This window comes from Etheostoma cragini, chromosome 22 (assembly GCF_013103735.1).
Source record: "Etheostoma cragini isolate CJK2018 chromosome 22, CSU_Ecrag_1.0, whole genome shotgun sequence".
NCBI classification, from domain to species: Eukaryota; Metazoa; Chordata; class Actinopteri; order Perciformes; family Percidae; genus Etheostoma; species Etheostoma cragini.
This window is the reverse complement of record NC_048428.1, coordinates 6,025,749-6,045,534: the sequence shown is the minus strand read 5'-3', so window position 1 is coordinate 6,045,534 and position 19,786 is coordinate 6,025,749. Positions and strand designations below refer to the sequence as shown.

The 19,786-nt window shown below is 40.4% G+C and overlaps 1 protein-coding gene across 1 annotated transcript in view; it reads right to left on the bottom strand.

Annotated features, from left to right (window-relative positions):
- Positions 1–17,880, bottom strand: part of si:ch211-276f18.2 (glucose-fructose oxidoreductase domain-containing protein 1) — a 46,001-nt gene extending 28,121 nt beyond the window's left edge. The window contains exon 1 of the mRNA XM_034861922.1: positions 17,176–17,880. Within this exon, the coding sequence (XP_034717813.1) occupies positions 17,176–17,539 (364 nt within the window). The 5' untranslated portion in view covers positions 17,540–17,880. The remainder of the gene's footprint in view (positions 1–17,175) is intronic.
- Between the last annotated feature and the right edge of the window lie 1,906 nt (positions 17,881–19,786).

The following is a 19,786-nucleotide window of genomic DNA, read 5'->3' as shown; positions in this document are numbered from 1 at the left end:
AAGCTACCTGACAACCGGAGACATTAGCTCAGACTGCTAAGCTACCTGACTAAAGGAGACATTAGCTCAGACTGCTAAGCTACCTGACTAAAGGAGACATTAGCTCAGACTGCTAAGCTACCTGACTACAGGAGACATTAGCTCAGACTGCTAAGCTGACTGACTAAGGGAGACATTAGCTCAGACTGCTAAGCTACCTGACTACAGGAGACATTAGCTCAGACTGCTAAGCTACCTGACTACAGGAGACATTAGCTCAGACTGCTAAGCTACCTATCTGACCAATTGCTGCAGGGTTTGTTTGTGCTTTTCACACGGGGTACATGTGAAAGCGACCTATGATTAGTAGCACTGAAACTGTTCTGGAGGCTTGTGGTAGACCATCACCTCTCTAAGACAAGTCACAGTAGGTTGGGTTTCATTTTCATTTTTCACTAATCAGTTTATCTGCGGGGTGCAATTTGCCAAGGGGGATGTGTGGGATTTCCCCCTTTCTGGTCAACTCTACTACTCTGTTTTACACTTTTAACTGTCACACACTTCATCACCCATACAGTACACTTTCACTGTTAAATTGAATGCAATATAGAGATGGTTGAAGAATGTCTTTGTATGTAATGTATTTTTGTTTAATCTGTTTGTTTTGTCAATATACAGTATATACAGTATGTATATAGGAGTGGGTGGGTTGTAGGTCGCATCTAGTTTTTTTTTTTAATATTTATCCTATTTTATTTAATATTTTCTCCTTTTTTACTGTAATATGCAGATTTTTTAGTCGGATTGATGTACTTGTTTGAGTCTAAATAAAATAAACAGTTGCTTACAAAAAATATATATATAGTATGTCACAATTATGTGTACCTTTTAATTTATAGTGAATGAGTGCTGTATGACGGCTGGCTGTCTTTATGTTAATCCTATGTCACCTGCCTGGGGACTACAGATGAAAAGTAGTTATTTTTACTAATTCTGGCATATTTACATGGTGTTTTTTATACAACAATGTTCCTAAATATGCATGGTCCCTATCAAATAATAAACCAATAAAATAAAAAAATGAAATATGGTGGGGACAAAATGTATCTTTATTTTCACAAATCACACCCTGTATCTGTATATAATTATATTTCTGAAACAAATTTCAACCATATTGACCCTGGTGATAACTGCAATCTAAGTGGGTTAGGGTTCGGGTTTAGATGTCATGGACAAAATTAAATTAGACTGAAAAGGAATTGTTATGTCAAGACCTCTGCAGAGGACCCTGATGGCCTAGAGGTTTAAGATCCCGTCCATGAAATCCCAACGTCCCCAATTCAGGTCTTTTGTTACATGCCATCTTTTCTCTTTCTCCCCTCATTTCCTGTCAGCGTTCCACAGTCCACTTTGAATATAAGGGAATAGTTGAAAAGAAAAAATGTCTCAAGGACCCAAAGCAGTCTTTCCTCTGCTCAAATTTAATAACAAAGAAAAGAAATCTCATTAAGACTCAAGTGTAATAATGCAGAATCACTTATTATTGAAAACCTGCGTCCAATCCCATCCTTTTTATTTATTGGAAATAATTCCACATCAAAAGCTTGCCATCTCGCTTGCCCTTGGATTTAATAATACAATGTGATTTCTCATCCAAAGCCTGCAACCCAAGTTCACCGCCACACAGCAGTTCCTTATGGGTTCATGCAGGAGAAAAGCATCACTTTGAAGGGGCGGGGATGGGGAGGTCTTCTACTTTCTACTGATTTCTTCAGGAATGCTCACTTGTCAGCGCAGCGTGGCGGCGGGCTGAAAGAGCCTCCTCCATTTAGCCATTCATCTGACACACAAAGGCAATTTCACAGGAAGACAAGCTTTCTCTCCGCTTTTCTTTCTCACTTCTCCTCGCCGGCTCTTGAGCCCTTCCCTCTCTCTTGCACGCTGATTCACACACACACACACACACACACACACACACACACACACTCTACACACACTCATTAGCATGCTAATGGACGTCCAGGAGAACATAAACGTGAACCAGTGGGAAACTGGTGGTAAAAAAGGAGCAGGACATAGAAAGAAGGCCTGGGAATGTCAGCGTAACGCTCTATCTGCGGCATTCTCTTGGTTGACTACGTTTTCGGCTGCTGTTCATTTTTTTCTCCAAACCTGCTCGGAAACACAGCTCAACTCAAAAAGACCCTAATCCATCACACTGAAGAAGTCACACTGAAGAAATTGGAGCCTTTCTGTCTGCTCTAGGAAGTCTTCTCAAGCCTGGTTACATTAACTCGGATGAATCTAACTTTAATTGGTCGGTAGATTCTAAGGCATCTGTGTTTGATAAGTGGGAAAAATAACTGCTTTTCAATGAGTTAGAAATGGCGGGAAAAGTCTTGCATGCTGCAAGTCAAGAAAGTCCGAATATCTGCTGTCATGACAAACGGCCACCCAGAGGCTCCACAAATATATGTCCAAAATAGTTTTTATCCTTTTTTGGAAAATGGGAAAACAGCAGGAGCATTATATTTCATATTTTTTTACCCAGAAAGTGTGCATTTTGGGTTTACTAGCCCTTTTCAAAAAAAAGTTGAGCGAGCTGTTGAAGAGCTCATCACCGGTTGGTAGTGCAGTTGCATAAGAGCATCGGTGGGTGGAACATGTATTTATGATGACGCCTGCGTGCCCTTTTCCCTCATACTTGGTATAAGCGCACACTTTTTGTGCTGCTCCACGTTCATGGAATGCTGCACAAAGCAACTTAAAATTGGTCTCTCCCCCAGCTATCAGTCAATTTAAGGCTTTGATAAATTACTTACTATTTATCTCATTGTTAGAGCTGTAAAAATTGCAAATATATCTGTACAATTCATTTTCTCAGAAATAGTTCCAATTAACAATATTAAACTGTCTCTCTCAGTCAAAATTAAAACCATGCATTACTGTATTACTTTATGAAACAAAATAAAGTTTTTAATGAATTCCAGCTAACATCTTTTCTTATATCATGTTATGTGACCCAGATAATGTAGTAACACAAATACACAGCCTATGAAGTTAAAACTGCATCTTTATTCATAGGCCATAAAGTGCTCATATTCTGCTCATTTTCAGGTTCATAATTCAGAGCTGCCAACTTTTCACAAAATCTTGGAGTGAGATTTGGGGGGGCCAACCCATATTTTGCCGCACGCAAAGCAATTTATTTGGCTCTTTCAGCATCAGTATCCTTCAGTGTTGAAATTGAGATTTGCTATGTTTGGGGGGGATGGGGTCTCTCCCTAGGGGGGTCTGGGGGTATGCCCCCCCAGGAAAAAATTTGTAAAGTAAACCAATAAATGGCACTTTCTGGAGAGTTTTGTGCAAAAAAATGGAGAAATCAAGTCTTACATGACATGTGTCAAACTGTAGGGTTAAGAACCTTTGCATTGTTGTAGTATCAACAGGTTTTAGGGCATTTAGCATTTATATAATTTACATTATTAATTTCTTATGATATAAGAACTGACCCAGACAATGTGCCAAACATAATGAGCCACATGAAGAGACAGTAGCATATGTCAGCAACAGCTGAGAAGATCTGGGTCTGTGGTGAACAGGTCCAGGGTTCCCTGGTGTAGGGACCAGGGACCCAAAGTTAAATTAATGTTGAGGGACCAACTAAGACCACTGAAATTCTAAAGAATGAGAACCACTGATTTACATAAATTCTAATCCTTTAACCTTTGTGCCAATGCTCAGTAATGTTTGGCCCTCATCCTCTGTGCCCCACTTACTGTATTTACTTTTTGGGGAAAATAAAGACTATTGTTCATTTTATAAAACATCAAATTAATTATTTACAGTTTCATTTAGAGATGCACAGAGGTTAGAGAAGCACAATAGTGGCCAGACGTTGCAGTATTGTATATATAGTATAGTATATATAGAATAGTAAAGCTCAGATGTGTTTCATCAGATTTCTGCTCTCACATGTGCACATTTGTAAACATTCAAAATATAACTCCTCCCATCTCTGTTGTCCGAGGTTTTTGGAGAGTTGTAATATAGTCTGCTGTGCATGTTATTGCTCCGCTGAGATGGTGATCTCACGCTGACCATCTGACAGACACAGCCCCATTTGGGTCTCTGGTCTCAGACTGAGTTTAGAGGTGGCTTTAAGCTGCTTTTTATCGGAGGACTACACGGATGCAACGCGTCACTGCCCACAGCAGAGCGAGTCCACTAAAATGAACTGAAGCTGCTACACTACCAGCCGCGCTGCTCACCTCTATCTTTACAGAGAGAGTGGACACAAAGCGACGGACGGGTCTGTGATACTCAGAGCACATACCTGAAGCCGGGGAAATGCACCTGGGATGGCTCGTGAAAAAAAACAAATTCTCAGATTGCGACAGTTTGACACTTCCACAGACAGGGAGCGCTCTTGAACCCCGTCACAGTCTCTTAAAGCACAACTAGTCAATCACGAGTGGCTCAACAGATAGAAACATAGATAATTCCATTCTTCATAAATTTGACCGACCGGGTTGACACTTCAGCCTGAGAAATCGGGGGTGTGGCGTGTGAGCGTGTGAAACCAGTCAAATGCGTGTGTCTCACGGCCAATGCGTGAGAGTTGGCAGCCCTGATAATTGTCTTTAGAGGTTGGACCAGAATAGGTTTACATGGTTTATTTAAAAAAAAAAAATTGTACTGCACATTGATGCAGCTCCTCTTTTCACCCTGTGTGTTGAGCTCTCTGTTTTAGCTACAGAGTGAGGCTTCTCTCTTCTAGTCAATCTTTGTTGGGGGTCTCACATGCTCAGTACCTAGGTAAGGACTACTAGCCAGTCAGAAGCAGAGTATGAGGGCGTGCCCTGACAGTACCTAGGTAAGGACTACTAGCCAGTCAGAAGCAGAGTATGAGGGCGTGCCCTGACAGTACCTAGGAAAGGACTACTAGCCAGTCAGAAGAAGAGTATGAGGGTGTGATGCTAGCAACTAGGTGAGCATTATAATGAGTGATAGAAAGTGACGTACGTTTGTCTCTGAAATAAAGGCTGAACTACAATAGAGCTGTTTGGAGCAGTTGGTAAACAGTGTTTTCTGTTGGAGATGGTAAGGCCCTTTTGGGTGGGGGGACTTTGGGCTTTTTCACTTTGTAAAACTATAACATGCACAAAAAAAGATATATAACACAATAAAGGAAAGGAAAAAAGCCAAAAAGCATAATATGAGCACTTTAAGCTTAAAGTGACTTACCTTAGCTAATGTTAGTGATTAATTGCAGTTGAACAAAGAAATGGCCATTATGTAAATTAATTAGAATATTAGTTATTATGTAATTGTTACAGGCCTACTTATTGTGTCTGCTTTACCTGATTGTTTACATTTTTCATTGGTTTTAATTCAAATTTTTTTGTCTGTTTGCTGAAATGCATACTGTGCCCAGTTAATAAAGAAGGTCTCCCTCGATAGGCCCCGAGTTTTACATAAAGGTTAGAAATAAAATGACTTACAGAGTAAGTGAATCATTCAGAACACGGCATCCTGCTCCCTGCTGTTAACTGCTGTTTTCACTACAGTTACTTTCCTCTCAGTTTATTTGTTTTGTGTTGTCTTCCCCTCGACTCTGCAACTTTTTGGTTTTCTGAGTCAACCTTTTGACGATTTTGTGGGATTTTTGCTATGTTTTTGAAGCTTTTTCTGAAATGTCTGTCACTTTTTTCAACGTTTTTATCTTCTTCTTTTTTTCAAATGTTATAAAATTAATTAAATGCCCAAATTCAATTAAAGTAGCGAACTGATCATTTATTTTACTTGTGAAGAGGGTTGTAGAGAACCATCCAGGTTGCTTTTTGTTGTTGAAAATTTGGTTGAAAAAAAACAAATTTCTAATAGAGAAACCTTTTGAAAATGGGTCAAATTTGACCGGAGGACAACAAGAGGGTTAAAAAATACACACATTCATCCCAATAAGACCAAAACCTATAACACCTAGAATTTGCTAAGCACTTGCTTTCCACCCAATGTGGACATGAGACAGTTCATCACCGGAGGTAAAATACTGGGTGTCATGATAACCAAATTTAAAGTTTCCATGACGGCCCAGCTGTCAAGATAAGCTCCTAGTGAGAAAGCCCAGCCATTCATCAACCTCATAGCATTTGACATCTTAATCCATTTTCTCAGCTTCATCTAATTAATACTGGCACTACTTTCACTAAATTCTTGTTGTCTGTTGTGTGATATAACCAAGTAACCTGGGTCATACGGTATACTATTGGGCTACAGCAACACTTGAGGCAACTTGAAGATACGCTCCCTGATTGTGTTCCAGCTACCCAAAAGAATTCAGGTTAAGTTTTAGAACACAGACAGGGAGCTGGTAACAACTGGGGAACACTATTAGGCACCTTAACTAAATCTGGTAGTACTTTAACCTTGTATCAATCCATTTTTTGGACAATTGGGGACAGCACAACCAACCAAAAAAAACAGGTGGAATGTAACTGAGAACACTTACTCAAGTACTGTACCTACAAATGTTGAGGTACTTGTACTTTACTTGAGTCTTTTCTTTTCTTGTCACTTTCTACTTCTACTCCGCTACATTTCTACTTTTTACTCCACTATTCATCTGACAGTATTAGTTACTTTAAATCTTAAAATCTGTTGTTTTATTCTAAATGAAACTAGCCAAGAGTATAAGGGCCTACAAGTCCAGCGGGATGATCAGCCCATTAAACACACAGCTGGTAGGATCGTTTCCAGTTTTCTAAAATGTGAGGGTTTTTCTGCATTGAATCCTACTTTAATTACATTTTCCTGATGACACTTACATACTTTGACTTAAGTAACATACTTTTACTTAAGTAACATTTTCAATGCAGAACGTTTATAAAGGTTTTATGGTGAAAGTGTCAGCAAACAGTTTTTTATATTTTACACATCCAGCAGACTGCATTAGCATTCAAAGTCCTGTTTCTATCTGCTCATTGTCAAATGTAAAGCCAACATCCAAGCGCATTTTAGCTTTGTTTTGGTCTCCACTTACTATTTAGGGGAATTTTTAGCTGTTATCTTTAAGAGAAAATGTGAAACTTTATAAAGTGGGTCTGCGCAATATGTATGTGGTCAAAACAATATGTATTTATTGTGCATATTTTTCTAAATCCTTTCAATCGCAATGTCGAAAAACCAGCGGCCTAACTGGGATACGGCAATGTTTACGTCATTTGGATGACTCTTTACATTCTGATCTCATGTTGTTTTCATTTTGCCCTAAAGTTATTAATAAAATGAGAAAGTACTCATGAACTTTCATTTGTCAAATATGTAATTTACACTGGAGTATACAAAAACATGCATTACAACGTTGGTTACTTCATCTACACTAGATTAATATATTTATCTATCGAATTACATTACATCGGGATACATATCGTCATTGAGATAAGAAATTACCTATTGTATATCAATATAGAGGATATGGATCTCGTATGAAGTAATGCAGGCTGAAATTACCCAAACTGCCCATCTACTTTGCTCCAAAATACTATGAGAGCAGAGTATTAGATGCTATACTTAGACGGCAGCACAGTCCGGGTGGGTAGGGGCGAGGGGCTCAGACCTGATACCTGATAGTTTCTATCACTGACATGAGAGAGAGAGAGATCACACACACATTGGACATACTCTTAAAAGGTTTGGGGAAGCCTTTCAGCAGCTCTTTGGATTTCACTGGGAGTGGATGTGGTTACCTATCTCCTTCATGTGATGACAGAATTTGTTTTATTTTCCAAAATGACAAGTAACGGAGCAATGTGATGAAGGGGATTTTACATTAGCGTCATGAAGTGTGGTGAACTGCTATAAAAAGATACACTTCCATGCCTGTTGCTCATCACTGTTAAACCCTCCAGAGGTCACACCGTGCTGCGGGCCATTTCTCCCACCACTTCCTCCTCCCACTGCCAAACCTAAACTGCACAAAGGGACAGAAAGTGCAAATGAAACTCTTGCTTGTGTAACGTTTTCAGTTCAGCTCTAAGATTGCCTCTCAGCATGTGGTCGGCAGAAGAGCTGCTGCCCCACTCACACACAGCAGGAGTAGCGCAGCAGAGAGCAAGGGGGAGGGACCTGTTAGGTGTGCTTGTTCAAATTTTTCGGCTAAGTCCACGTTTTCTCAGAACTCCCTACTGCAGCTTTAAGTGCTACTAAACTTATTATTTTTAGTATTGGCCATCAATCATTTTCTAAGATTCAATAGATCAAATGTTAATTGAGAAATTAATCCCCTGATTAGTTGGAAAAGGAAATATTAGTTACAGCCCAGAACTTTCAGACATATCACATGATCTTCCTCAGCAGACAAAGCAAACTTCATCAGCCGAGGAAGACCACAAGGTGTGGTTGAAAGCTCTGTCTAAAGATATAAGATGGATCTGAAGTTTATTTATGTTCTAGAAAGCATTCTTTCTGTATTGTAAGTTCTTATCTGTCCACTTGTTGTAACATTAAAGCTGGATACTTTGAATATCTTTTTACAGACATTAGAGTGATGCCAAAAAACATAATCTGTACTCTATGCTTAAAAGACAAAAAACGGGGCACCAGCCTTCCCGTTTTGTTTTTATTTTTACAAGCCTTGATACCATGAATAAACAACAGATCTGATGCATTAAAGATCTCTTACTTCAAGCGACATTAAATACAGTTAATAACTAATTCTACGGGAAACTTACAATCGGCCATACTAAAATGTATCTTAAGGCTCTGACACACACGGTGTGTGAATTCTTCAGGCTGCAGTATGTTGGAAATGCTAATATATTCGAATGGATCTGAAAAAAAAAACAGACCAAAGAATCCTTCATCCTTCAAAATCCTCTGGTCTAAGAAATCCTACTTTCCTTCAATCCTTCAGCCTCACACAAGTCTGTCTTTGTGTGTGTGTGTGTGTGTGTGTGTGTGTTCGTGAGGTTCCCTGCCTTCCCAACACACCACGAAAGCCTGATTTGACATCAGACTCCTCAGGAATGCCATAGTAGTGAGAAAGACGTGTGTAAGAAAAGGAAGTATGGAAGGAGAGATGCGGCCCAACAAGACTAACTGGTTTGATGGATGGGGGGACGAGCCTACTCTGGTCAAAGCTGAACAACCTGTGGAGTCAGTTTAAGCAACATCTCCTTTGCTCATTTTTTTACCTTTCTTTAGTCATTGTACACTCTTTCAGTAGTTCAGCATCAAGTTTTAGTGGTTAACGGCTCTTTAGCAATCTAAACTTACTTTAGTCATTTGACATCTCTTTTTTAGGTCTCATTTTACGTCTCTATTCTACATCTTGTTTTGCCTGCTTGCTCTTTGAAGTCATTTAATTGACTCTCCAACAAGAAATGTTGACAGTCATTCATTCAGACGTTCTGATCCAGAGCCTGTGGGTTTCTACCCAGTAGGCCTGCTCAATACTCCCTCCATGACACTTATAAACCAACTACATATCCCCTTCTGACTCTGGTGATGGGGGGCAGGAGTGGCCGACCAGATTCCCCCCCTCTGTGTCAAACAACATTACTGCCTGGAAGAGCTCAGTACCAATAGGTATGGTCTGGAGACAAGCCAAATAACACATTTTGATCCACTGATATTATGGGCGATGATTTTTAAGTTACCTTTTCTGTTAGAGTTGTTGGTATAGTACAAATACAAGGACATTCCAAATTACCTGAGACATTTGCATTTCACTTTCAAAATAGAAATCTAATTGGGTCGCAGGTCAGAATCAAACATGGGCCCGCTGCATCGAGGAGTAAACCTCTGTATATGTGCCAGCTCTACCAACTGAGCTATCTGAGCTCCCAATCTGTGTCTTTTTTTAAATAATAAATCAGGTTGAGGTACTATACAAATACTGTGAAAGTATAAAAATGCTCATTTCACTGGGAAATGTACACAGCCCGTATTAAAAAAACGGTGCCTTCAAACGAGCCGTCAGGACTTCTGTACAGTTGTGATGTCAAGTGTATATGCAAGTGTATATGTATATATAGGTGGAAAGTGATGCTACAGTGGCGTTACAGTCATTCCCGGCTGCAATGACAGTGCAGAAATCTGACAGCACAGATGGGAAGACCGGGAAATGCTGACCAATTAGAGCAGACCGGGTGTTTTTTCAGGAGGGGGGGCTTAGAAAGGCAGGCACTAAAACAGAGCAATTTAGACGGAGGGTGAATAAAGGTGAAGTCTATTCAGACAGACAGTATGAGAAAAATAAAGTGTCTTTTTTTTAACATTAAAGCAACACCAAATAACTTTTCCTCTTTGGTCCCCCTACAGGTTGGAAGCGGAATTGTCTGATTGGAACTAAAGATCTCCACGCGATCTGGCAAACTTGCATAGCGCGGTTAGAGCCAACAGAGAGCCGCGAATGCAGAAGTTCACCCTGTTACGAGTTGATGAACCACTGAAACAATTTACAGGAAAACATTATCATTCAATTTATTTTAAAAGGGTACAAAAGAATCTTTGGTGTTGTAGCATTTCAAATTGTTCTAGTAAAAACCCACAAAAACTATGAACCATAAAATGAGCATTGTATGAACCCTTAAAGACAGAAAATAACACCAAACTGTTTTTAGAGCCAGAGTTCACATTCCTGTGTTCAAAAAGTCTGATCACACTTATTAACTTAGCTCATGGGGTAAGCAATAAGCCAGCCACGGGCCGATTACTATCAGCTCACACACCCTGACAGAGGAGGAAGTTAGTTTTGCATTCTCACTCTCAGTGCGTGAGACTTTCCTGGAGGCATTGTGGTGATGTAATACATACTGAAGTTTATGGGAATAATTTCCCTGGCCATTTCACCTGCCACTTATTTAGATGGCTTTAATTTCTTATGTGTCTACTTTGTAAACAATGGTTGTTTTTGACTTTTATAACACTGTTATTGAGAGGGTATGCAGTTACAAGCATGTAACATTGTTGTTGTCCTGTGAAAAGCATGTATCTCTAAAACATCAACAATTTAAATATTCATGAGCTCAGACTAACAGCCCTGTTTTCAGCTTTCTGACAATGCTTATTTCACTTTATACTGGTTTATTTATCTTTTCAGAAGTGGAACCCTTAAAGGAACGCATTTAAATACAATGACACATATACTGTATGTTTGGTATTTCAAAGGTATTGGCAAACGTCTTTGCTAGTTCTTTTTGATTAATCTAATTCAAACTGACATTGCGCTATAAAAGAATAAGACAGTAAAATATCAAAAGCTGCGATAAAAAAAAAAAAAAAACATTGTTTGGTTTGTCTTTGCTACACTATCTAACCCACAACAGGGTCGGAAACACCTGGCCCTGTGGGCTTAACGTGACATATATGAATAAGGACTGATGAAAAAAAAAAAAACTTTTAAAACAGCAAGTTCATGGCTAGCAGTAATACTGTGCGAAAAATGGCCAAGGACAGATTTAAGTGCAATCCACTTGTTCTCACAAAAGATTTCTGTAAGAGTAGCGTGGCTCCTTTAACAAATAGCTCAATGCGTAGTGTGTACGTAGTGAGTGTGTGGCCGAGCCAGCTAGAGAAAGATGGCGGATCAGAGCAGACAGGAGTTTACGATCGGAGCAGAGAACTACTTAACGGTAACGTTGTGGTAGTGAATGCATGGTTTCAGTCTGTCCATGAATAAATGCTGCAGCCCATCAAGACCCAGCAAAGTGTCTTGCTTCCCAACTGTTAGATAAACTGAAAAACAGCTAGCCCCAAAGTAGTCTTGCATTGCCAGACCTTCCTCCCTAGCGCTGGAAAGGAGGGTCTGGCTAGTCCACACAGCATTCTGGGATGGGAGAAAAACATGCTCTGGTTTACTGGCATTTCTTTACACCAATCACAATCGTCCTGGCCGGACGGTGCAACGGTGCCGCTGAAAAATAGCCTCAGGAGGGAACAGATATCTTTATACCACTGAATCGCTGAGTTGTTGAAGCTACAGAGCATAGTTTCTGTCTTCCCCGGGAGGATTTCTAAGTAATGAGAACAAAACATGTCGGCATGTCCACATGATACAAGCCTTCCGTGACCGCGCACCACCCCCACATCTCCTCCGCACAGTTACAAGAAGGACACAGAGTTAAAAAATTTAAAAAAGGTGATATTTTCATTTAATTGAGTTTCTGCGCAATCACAATATTCTGAACATATTCAAAGTGAGAAACACAGAGAGAGCTGTGTGTGGCTGATAGTCTTAAATAACTTTGTAGCAACTCATTTAGCAATGGCTTGAATCTAACGGACGTTCATTAATAAAAAACAGTAACGCACTAATGCTTTAAGGTCATTTAAGCTATCATTTAGGTCATTTAGGTCATTTAGGTCATTTAGGTCAATTAGGCTAAGCAGAAATGTCAAACTTTCTCTGATTTCAGCTTCTACAATGTGATGATTTGATGCTTTCCTCAGTTTTATATCATTAAAAATGAACTTGGAGTTTTCTGTTAATCTGATAAAGATGGCAACTTGAGCAGCATTTTTCACTTTATAGGTAGAACAATAAATAGATTTATCAAAAATAAACAGGTCAATCCATATTGAAAAATATTCAGAAATGATTAGTTAACATATTATAAATACCGACAACAATATCAGCCAGTAAAGTACACAGTGGACTCCATTTTTGACTTCTTGTAGGATGATTGAAACCGGGTTGAACAGAATATGCAAATACAGTTTTTATGTTTGTAATCCACCAGAACATAATTAGGATTGGATGCAGACTTGGCTGGGGGGGGGAGAGGAGGTTGGGAAAGGAACAAGTGGGCGCTCGCACAATGGAGCTGTGAGGAAATGAGCTGAGAGGAAGGAGAGACAGAACGCTCGCTGACTGGTTCGCGGCGGCTGGTCTGCAGGTTGAGTCAAGTTCACTGGAACATGATTAGTGATTCTGACTCAGGATCAGCTGGCTTGTGCAACTTTCAAACAGGGTTACAATTGGTCTTTACAAGCATTGACACGTGCCCACTTCCCGAGGTTTGTAGAAAACGTAGGTACTTACAGTAAATATTTCCAATGAATGAAATATGTAATTTCACATTATTTTGGACCATTATTATTATCATATCTGTGTCTAAAACGTTTGAGAAGATAATGAATAAAGACAAAACCTGCTAAAGAAGTCCACTGGGGACCGACTACAATCATCAGATCTGAGAGAAGTCTTTTAGTTCGTTTTGATCCTCAGGACTGATTCACTCGGCTTAGGTAGAGACTAGTGTATATCGTTGTCGTTACACTTCCGGGATTGCTCCGTTGCCGATGGAAATTCCGCCTGGATTTCACTCATGTTTGGCTGGAAATCCGCCTTTGCGTTGGCATTTTAAACTCTAGTGGATATATGAGGACTATGGTTAGATGCTCCTCAGGTCTCAGCAGGGTAAATCCAATCTGAGTTTTCTGTTGCACGGCTATAACTACTTTTGAACGTACACATTAAACCTTATAATGTTCAAGAAAACCCTGCATGCATACTGACGGGATTAGGAAAGAGATTTCTTTCCTCAACAGTAAAGTGTGTGTCTGCAGTATGGTTTAGCGGGTGTATATATTGACATTAGCGTGGTCACGGTATAAACAAACACCGTCTACTGTACTCCAGGGCCTGTCCCTCCTCTCAGCTCCGCAGAATGTACTGAAGCCAATCAGCAAACAGTAGCAGCAGTGTCAGAGTAGTGGAGCCACAGAGGTCTTATCTCACCGCGGGGATGCCGAGGCCGAAGTTGCACGTTTACATTGGGAGTCACAGGCTACTTTATGGACACCACGGCAATATGCGGAAACCCTTCAGAAACACACCCAATTCAACTAGTCAGTAGTGCTGCTCTATTATGGGAAAAATCCTACTCACTAATATTTTGGTCAATATTGAAATCACCATTTTTTAACAAGATTACTCTATTATTTAGCATGATTAACGACTTTTGAAAAGATGTTGTAATTATTGAATCTAAAAACACAGCGTGTTCAACAACAAATCAACAGTGAAAAGACCTTGAACTATGAACTTTCCCTTCATACTTTTCCCTATGAACGTTCAGACCACAAGACAATAACGTTTTTTCTCAATTTCTCTGTTTTTGTGATAGTTAGGATCAGGAAGCGTAATCACGACTAAAATGTTGATTGATTGCACAGCCCTAATAGTTACGCCTGCAGATGGATGTGGCTCTTTTAAATCAAACTCTGCATGCTTAATACCAGTAATAACATTTAAGAAATTCAAAAACATGCCGTGCTACGCATCGAGAAGTCGGATGACCATCCATGACATTCAGCTAAGGTCAGCCGAGTCCAGTCACAAGACCTATTCCATAAGAGTCCCTCTCCATCTCCGTCCCTCACACACTTCAGAGATGGTGCTATGCAGGCACTCTGATGGCCACTGACAGTAGGAGCATTGCTTTGGTAGTAGTATATATTCCCCACATTCGGTTTCCAGGATTGCTCCGGTGCCGCTGAGATTCCGACGGATGTCTCTCTTTTCGGCTGGACGTCCATTGCCTTCCACTTTCTTTGTGATGGATTTCTGAGGACTACGGTTAGCTGCTCCTTAGGTCTCCACGGGGTAAATCCAGGGTAGACTATCTGTCCAATCGAAGTTTACTCTCACACGACTAAAACTACTTTTGAACGTACGTACGTTCAACCAAAATAAGTTCCTTCCAGAGGCTATTTTGCAGAGGCACCGTGGCTCCGTCCGATGCTTAGGGCCACCCGTGGTGATTGGTTTTGTACACATTTATTTTTTTGTAATATTTGGTTTCTTATATTCAGGTTTATAGATTTTTAAGGTATATGTTGCAATACAGATGCTGAGGCTGTAATATGAATCTATTATTGAGATTCAAAGTTTGGTCTTCACTTTGGAAACTGCAGTTGACAAAAGAGCTTTTAACTGAAGTCTACAAGGTCCATTTAGTGGTGCTTTAAATCATCTCACATGGGCTTCACCAGAAGACGGGGTTTGCCAAGTAGTCATGGGGTTGCAGTAAGATTGGCCTTCAAAAACCGGTTCCATTTGGAATCATTAAAAAAATTACGATTGGAATCGTTTGGAATCATTTGGCAAATTTGGTTCCGAATCTGATCGTTGGTTTCAAATTTAACAGGAGCAACATTTGGTCCCCGTAGCACATGGAGCACAGTGAGCAGCGCTCTAACATGTGGCTGAAAATGCCCAGTAAAACTGTAAATCACCATTGATCACAAATAAAATCTGTGAAATAAGCATGTGACCCGATTCAACACCCCCTCTCAAAGAATTGAAAATCAATAAGAACCAGAATTAAGGGGCGCCTGGAGAGCCAGTTGGTAGATTGGGCGCCCATATATAGAGGTTTACTCCTCGACCCTTGGCCGCATGTCATTCCCTCCTCTCTCTCCCTTTTCACTTCTTCAGCTGTCCTGTCAAAATAAAGGCCAAAATGCCCCAAAACATCATCTTAAAAAAAAATGAAGAACCGCAATCAAAAGCCTAGACTGAAGATAAAGTTCCCAATCGTTTTTCTATCTAGTGACGAAAATCGTGTGTTATGATTGAAAGCTCCAGAACTACAGTGGCTCCGTTGACTGGTTCTCGGACAGCTGGGCTCTGGGAAATGTGTTTATTAAATGTGTTGATTGTAAAAAATCACAGATGAATCAATAATGAAAATCATCACTACTTGCAACACTGCTGTCCTCCCCCAGCAAACTGGTTTGTAGCTGAGATCCAATGTGTTTCACCTAGTTATGTACTCCCTGGGTGCTGAGTCTCTTCAGACCCATTTGTTTTTCAGCCACAAACCTGACCTCTTCAAGCTCACTGCCAGCTGAGCTCTGCTGCCAAACTGACGGGTAAATAAAGTCCTCGCCTCCGTTCTTTCACAGCGGCTCCACAGCTCCCGAACGGGATCTCCAAAATAAGCTGCGTTGCTCCAGATTTAAACTAGAACAACCTCTCTTTGTGCGTCTCTCTTTTCTTGCATTCAGGCTTCTTCTGTGGCTGCCAGTTTCACAAACACAGGTCAAGTTTAGCATCTAACCACAGGCTTTGTTTCACGGGGAGTCCCCCCCACCCACATCCAGACGATCAGGCCTCTTTAAATACATTAGCATCCCACTCAGGACATCTTTGATGTGCTGGGAGAGAAACTGTAGCATATCCTGTCAGAGAAGGTCACAATATTTAAATCCTGTGCTCAAGGGAGGGAATTATAAATTCAACTTCATTTTGTCCCCTGTGGGCAATTACAGCAAGACAAAAACGACAACTAATGCTCTGAGACACCACAATACTGCACTAAGTGCAACCTGCACAATTGGTCTATTTAGATTTTATCATACTATTTAAGCAGTTTCACATTTTTGTATTCTCAACTTGTATATATTCAAATATTTGTTCTTGTATTTTATTCCTATTGTTATTTCATGTATATTGTATGTATGTATGTATCCTTGTACTTCCTTTACATTTATAATCTGTGTTGTGTGACAGATTTTGCTGCTTCAAAACTATAATTTCCCATTTTGTTGGGATCAATATCTATCTATCTATCTATCTAACTATCCATCTATCTATCTATCCATCCATCTATGTAATAAAGAAGGAGATGGCAGGTGCCTAAATATCAGTTGGCTAGAGACCAACAATAGTGACCAACTTTTACCGACTTTCACTTTTCCCAGTGTGCAAAGTATACCATCAATAACTAAACATATCTAAAAAAGCAGCAGGATGACTTTATAAATCACAATAAAGTCTCAGGGACATTGTTGCCTCTATTCGACACACTGCTGCACCTGAAGAAGAGTCCAGGTAGAGCTGGGCGATATGGAGGAAATCAAATATCACGATATTGTAAAACAAATACCTCGATGTCGACAACAGTGTAGGGTTGACAACGGGAGCTTTAACAAAATCTGCTTAAAAGAAGCTCATGGCATCAACCTGCCCCAACCTCCAGCTCCATGCACCTATGACCTAAACTCCAGACTCACTGGACTTCAAGTCTGCTCCACTGCAGGACAATAAACCCACAAAGTTGCCATGCGACTGGCTGTCAGCTCCAAGCACCGTTAAAGCACCCACCCCGGCCCCACCACACCCCCACTCCACCCCACCACACCACACCAGGGCCGCAGCATCCATCCCTCAGCTGCCGGACTCACCCAGCGTTTTGACTGCGATCTGCCGCGTCAGAGGCGGTGGCAGGTTGATGCAAACCAGATCCACATCCTGATGCAGCAGCACGTCGTCGATCCGGTTGGTGTAAAACGGAACGTTCATCTCCTTGGCCAGCTCCTCCGCCTCCTCCTGCGTGCGGCCCCACAGCGCTTTGACGGCGAAGCCCTCGTTCTTCAGCAGCGGGATGATCACCCTGGTGGTCAGGCTGGTGCCGAACACGCCGACCCCTGGAAGCATGGCTCGGGTTTTGTGTGTGTGTCTTGACCTGGTTTTCTCTGCTTTCAGTTTGTCCAAACAGCTCTGGATGAGCGGGAGCGACGCGGCGGATGGGACCGTCAGGTTGGCCATCCACCTGCAGCCAAACACCCGCTCTTCTGCATTCCCCCCGTCGCTCTGGCTCCGCGATCGGGCATGTAATGTCGTTAGTACCCCACGGGAAATAATCCAAAAACTGATTGGAAACCGGGACAGGCTTCCTCCGCGTTAAGAAGAACTATTTAAATGCACCATTCCGGCTCCTTTACCTCGTCCGCGTCTGACAGCGATCCGCGCACTGACTGCACCAAGCGGTAAAGGGCATGTCACCTCCTTCCTGGTCTTGGTATTCCTTTTCGAGCACCCCCCCTCCCCCCCCTCCCGCCTTCAGGTAAAGGGAGAAGGAATAAAACGAGAGGAAGAAAGGTGCCTTATCTTTATCAGCCGGCTCGCCGCTTTCTGTCCGCGGGACCCGGCTGCAGCGGCGCTACGAGGCTCCAAGCTGCTGTTGATGTTGCAGCTTTCTAAACAGCTCCGAGCTGTCAAGTTAGACACAGCAACAGGAAGCGCTACGTGGCAAGGCTTTTCAAAATAAAAGCGTAAGTGGCACGACTGAATTCAATGAGAATACACTGCATTTTTTTGCTTTAATTTGTAGCATTGTCTCTTTAATTATAACGATAGGACAGTTTAGATTGTGTTGGTTATCATTTGCCTGTTATCATTGTTATTCCTGTGCATATTTATGTATGATGTGTTTTGGTTATTCAGCATTGCCCTTGGCTTTTCAAACAATGTCAGTGAGCTACTTGTTTCTGTTATAATACTAATATTAAGAATAGTATTAATAATAAAAATGATAATAACTATTATTAGTTATAGTAGTAGTAGTATTGTTGTTGTTATTATTTTTATGAATACGAATTATTATTATTATTAGTGTTGTTGTTATTTATTTTATTATTATTAATAATTATTATTAGTAGTAGTATTGTTATTATTATTATTATTATTATTATTATAACAAATAAATTAGGCAACAAATGTTACACTTTTATTTTATTGACAACTTTGGACAATTTCCGGTCTTTTTCTATCTATCTTTGTATCGAATTACGTCGCTTTTACCGCGCTTACTCCCCAGTTTAACCCTTCGGCTGCTGGAGAGAAATAATAACAATCTCTCTTAATAAGAATAACTCTAATATTCCTTCACTATCAGAGGTGGAATGTTAGTAAGAACATTTAATCAAGTACTGTACTTAGATAGGTCTACAAATGTACAAAGGTACACGTACTTCACTTGAGTTTTTTCTTTTCATGCCCCTTTCTACTCCGCTACATTTCAGAGAGGAATATTTTACTTTTGTCTTCACTACATCCATCTGTCAGCTTTAGTTACTTTATAAATAAGGCTTTTGCACACAAAACAAATGTAGTTTATAAAATCAGATGTTTTGTTATAAATGGAACTAGCCAACAACGTAAGGGCCTACCAGTCCAGCTGTTTGATCAGACCAGTAAACACACAGCTGCTAGGATCCTTTACACTTTCTACAATGGGAGGACATTTCTGCATTGAGTACTTTTACTTTTAATACTTTGAGTACATCTTCCTGATAATACTTACATACCTTTACTAAAGTAACATTTTAATGCAGGACTATACTTCTTCCACCACTGCTTTTCATAAAAGTTCCGTTGAAGTTAAAGAGCACTTGTTTTGCTTTGTGTTTGTCTGTATCTCAGCATGTATGTTTTAACATCATAGTGTTGTGTTTATGTCCTTAAGGGAAAGTGACACCAGAGCCATTATTTAAAGGTGCTGTTTTAACATTAGCAGTGGTTCCAGAAGTCCAAATGAAACAGTTTGTCAGAATACAGTAATGAACTTCTTTGTAGAAATATAGGAAATATTGGCTAGGATAAAAGTACAGAATGTAATTCTGCTAAATAAAACATTACGTTATTATTAGTTTGACCTGTTTCTGTAATATTATTATCTAAATTATCTGAATACAATAAACATGTTCTCTGGGCTCAGTCTGCCACTTATTGCCAACTATTCCAGTGCTGGTTCCATGGTATAAGAATTTTGGATAGTCGTCGTGGAAACAATGATTGGTCATGTGACGAGGGCTGGGAAACCTTGGAAGCCCCCCTTCTAACACACATCATCTTCTTCTGTGTTCATAAAGCAGCCAGCACATACGCTGTGGTCTCACTCAAGACTCAGCAGGTGGTTTAGTACACACTGACCTGAAAATACTGCTACACATTGTTTTCTAATCTTTAAGTTGCATTGAATTCACACAAAACATCCAAATGACAGCCTGTTGA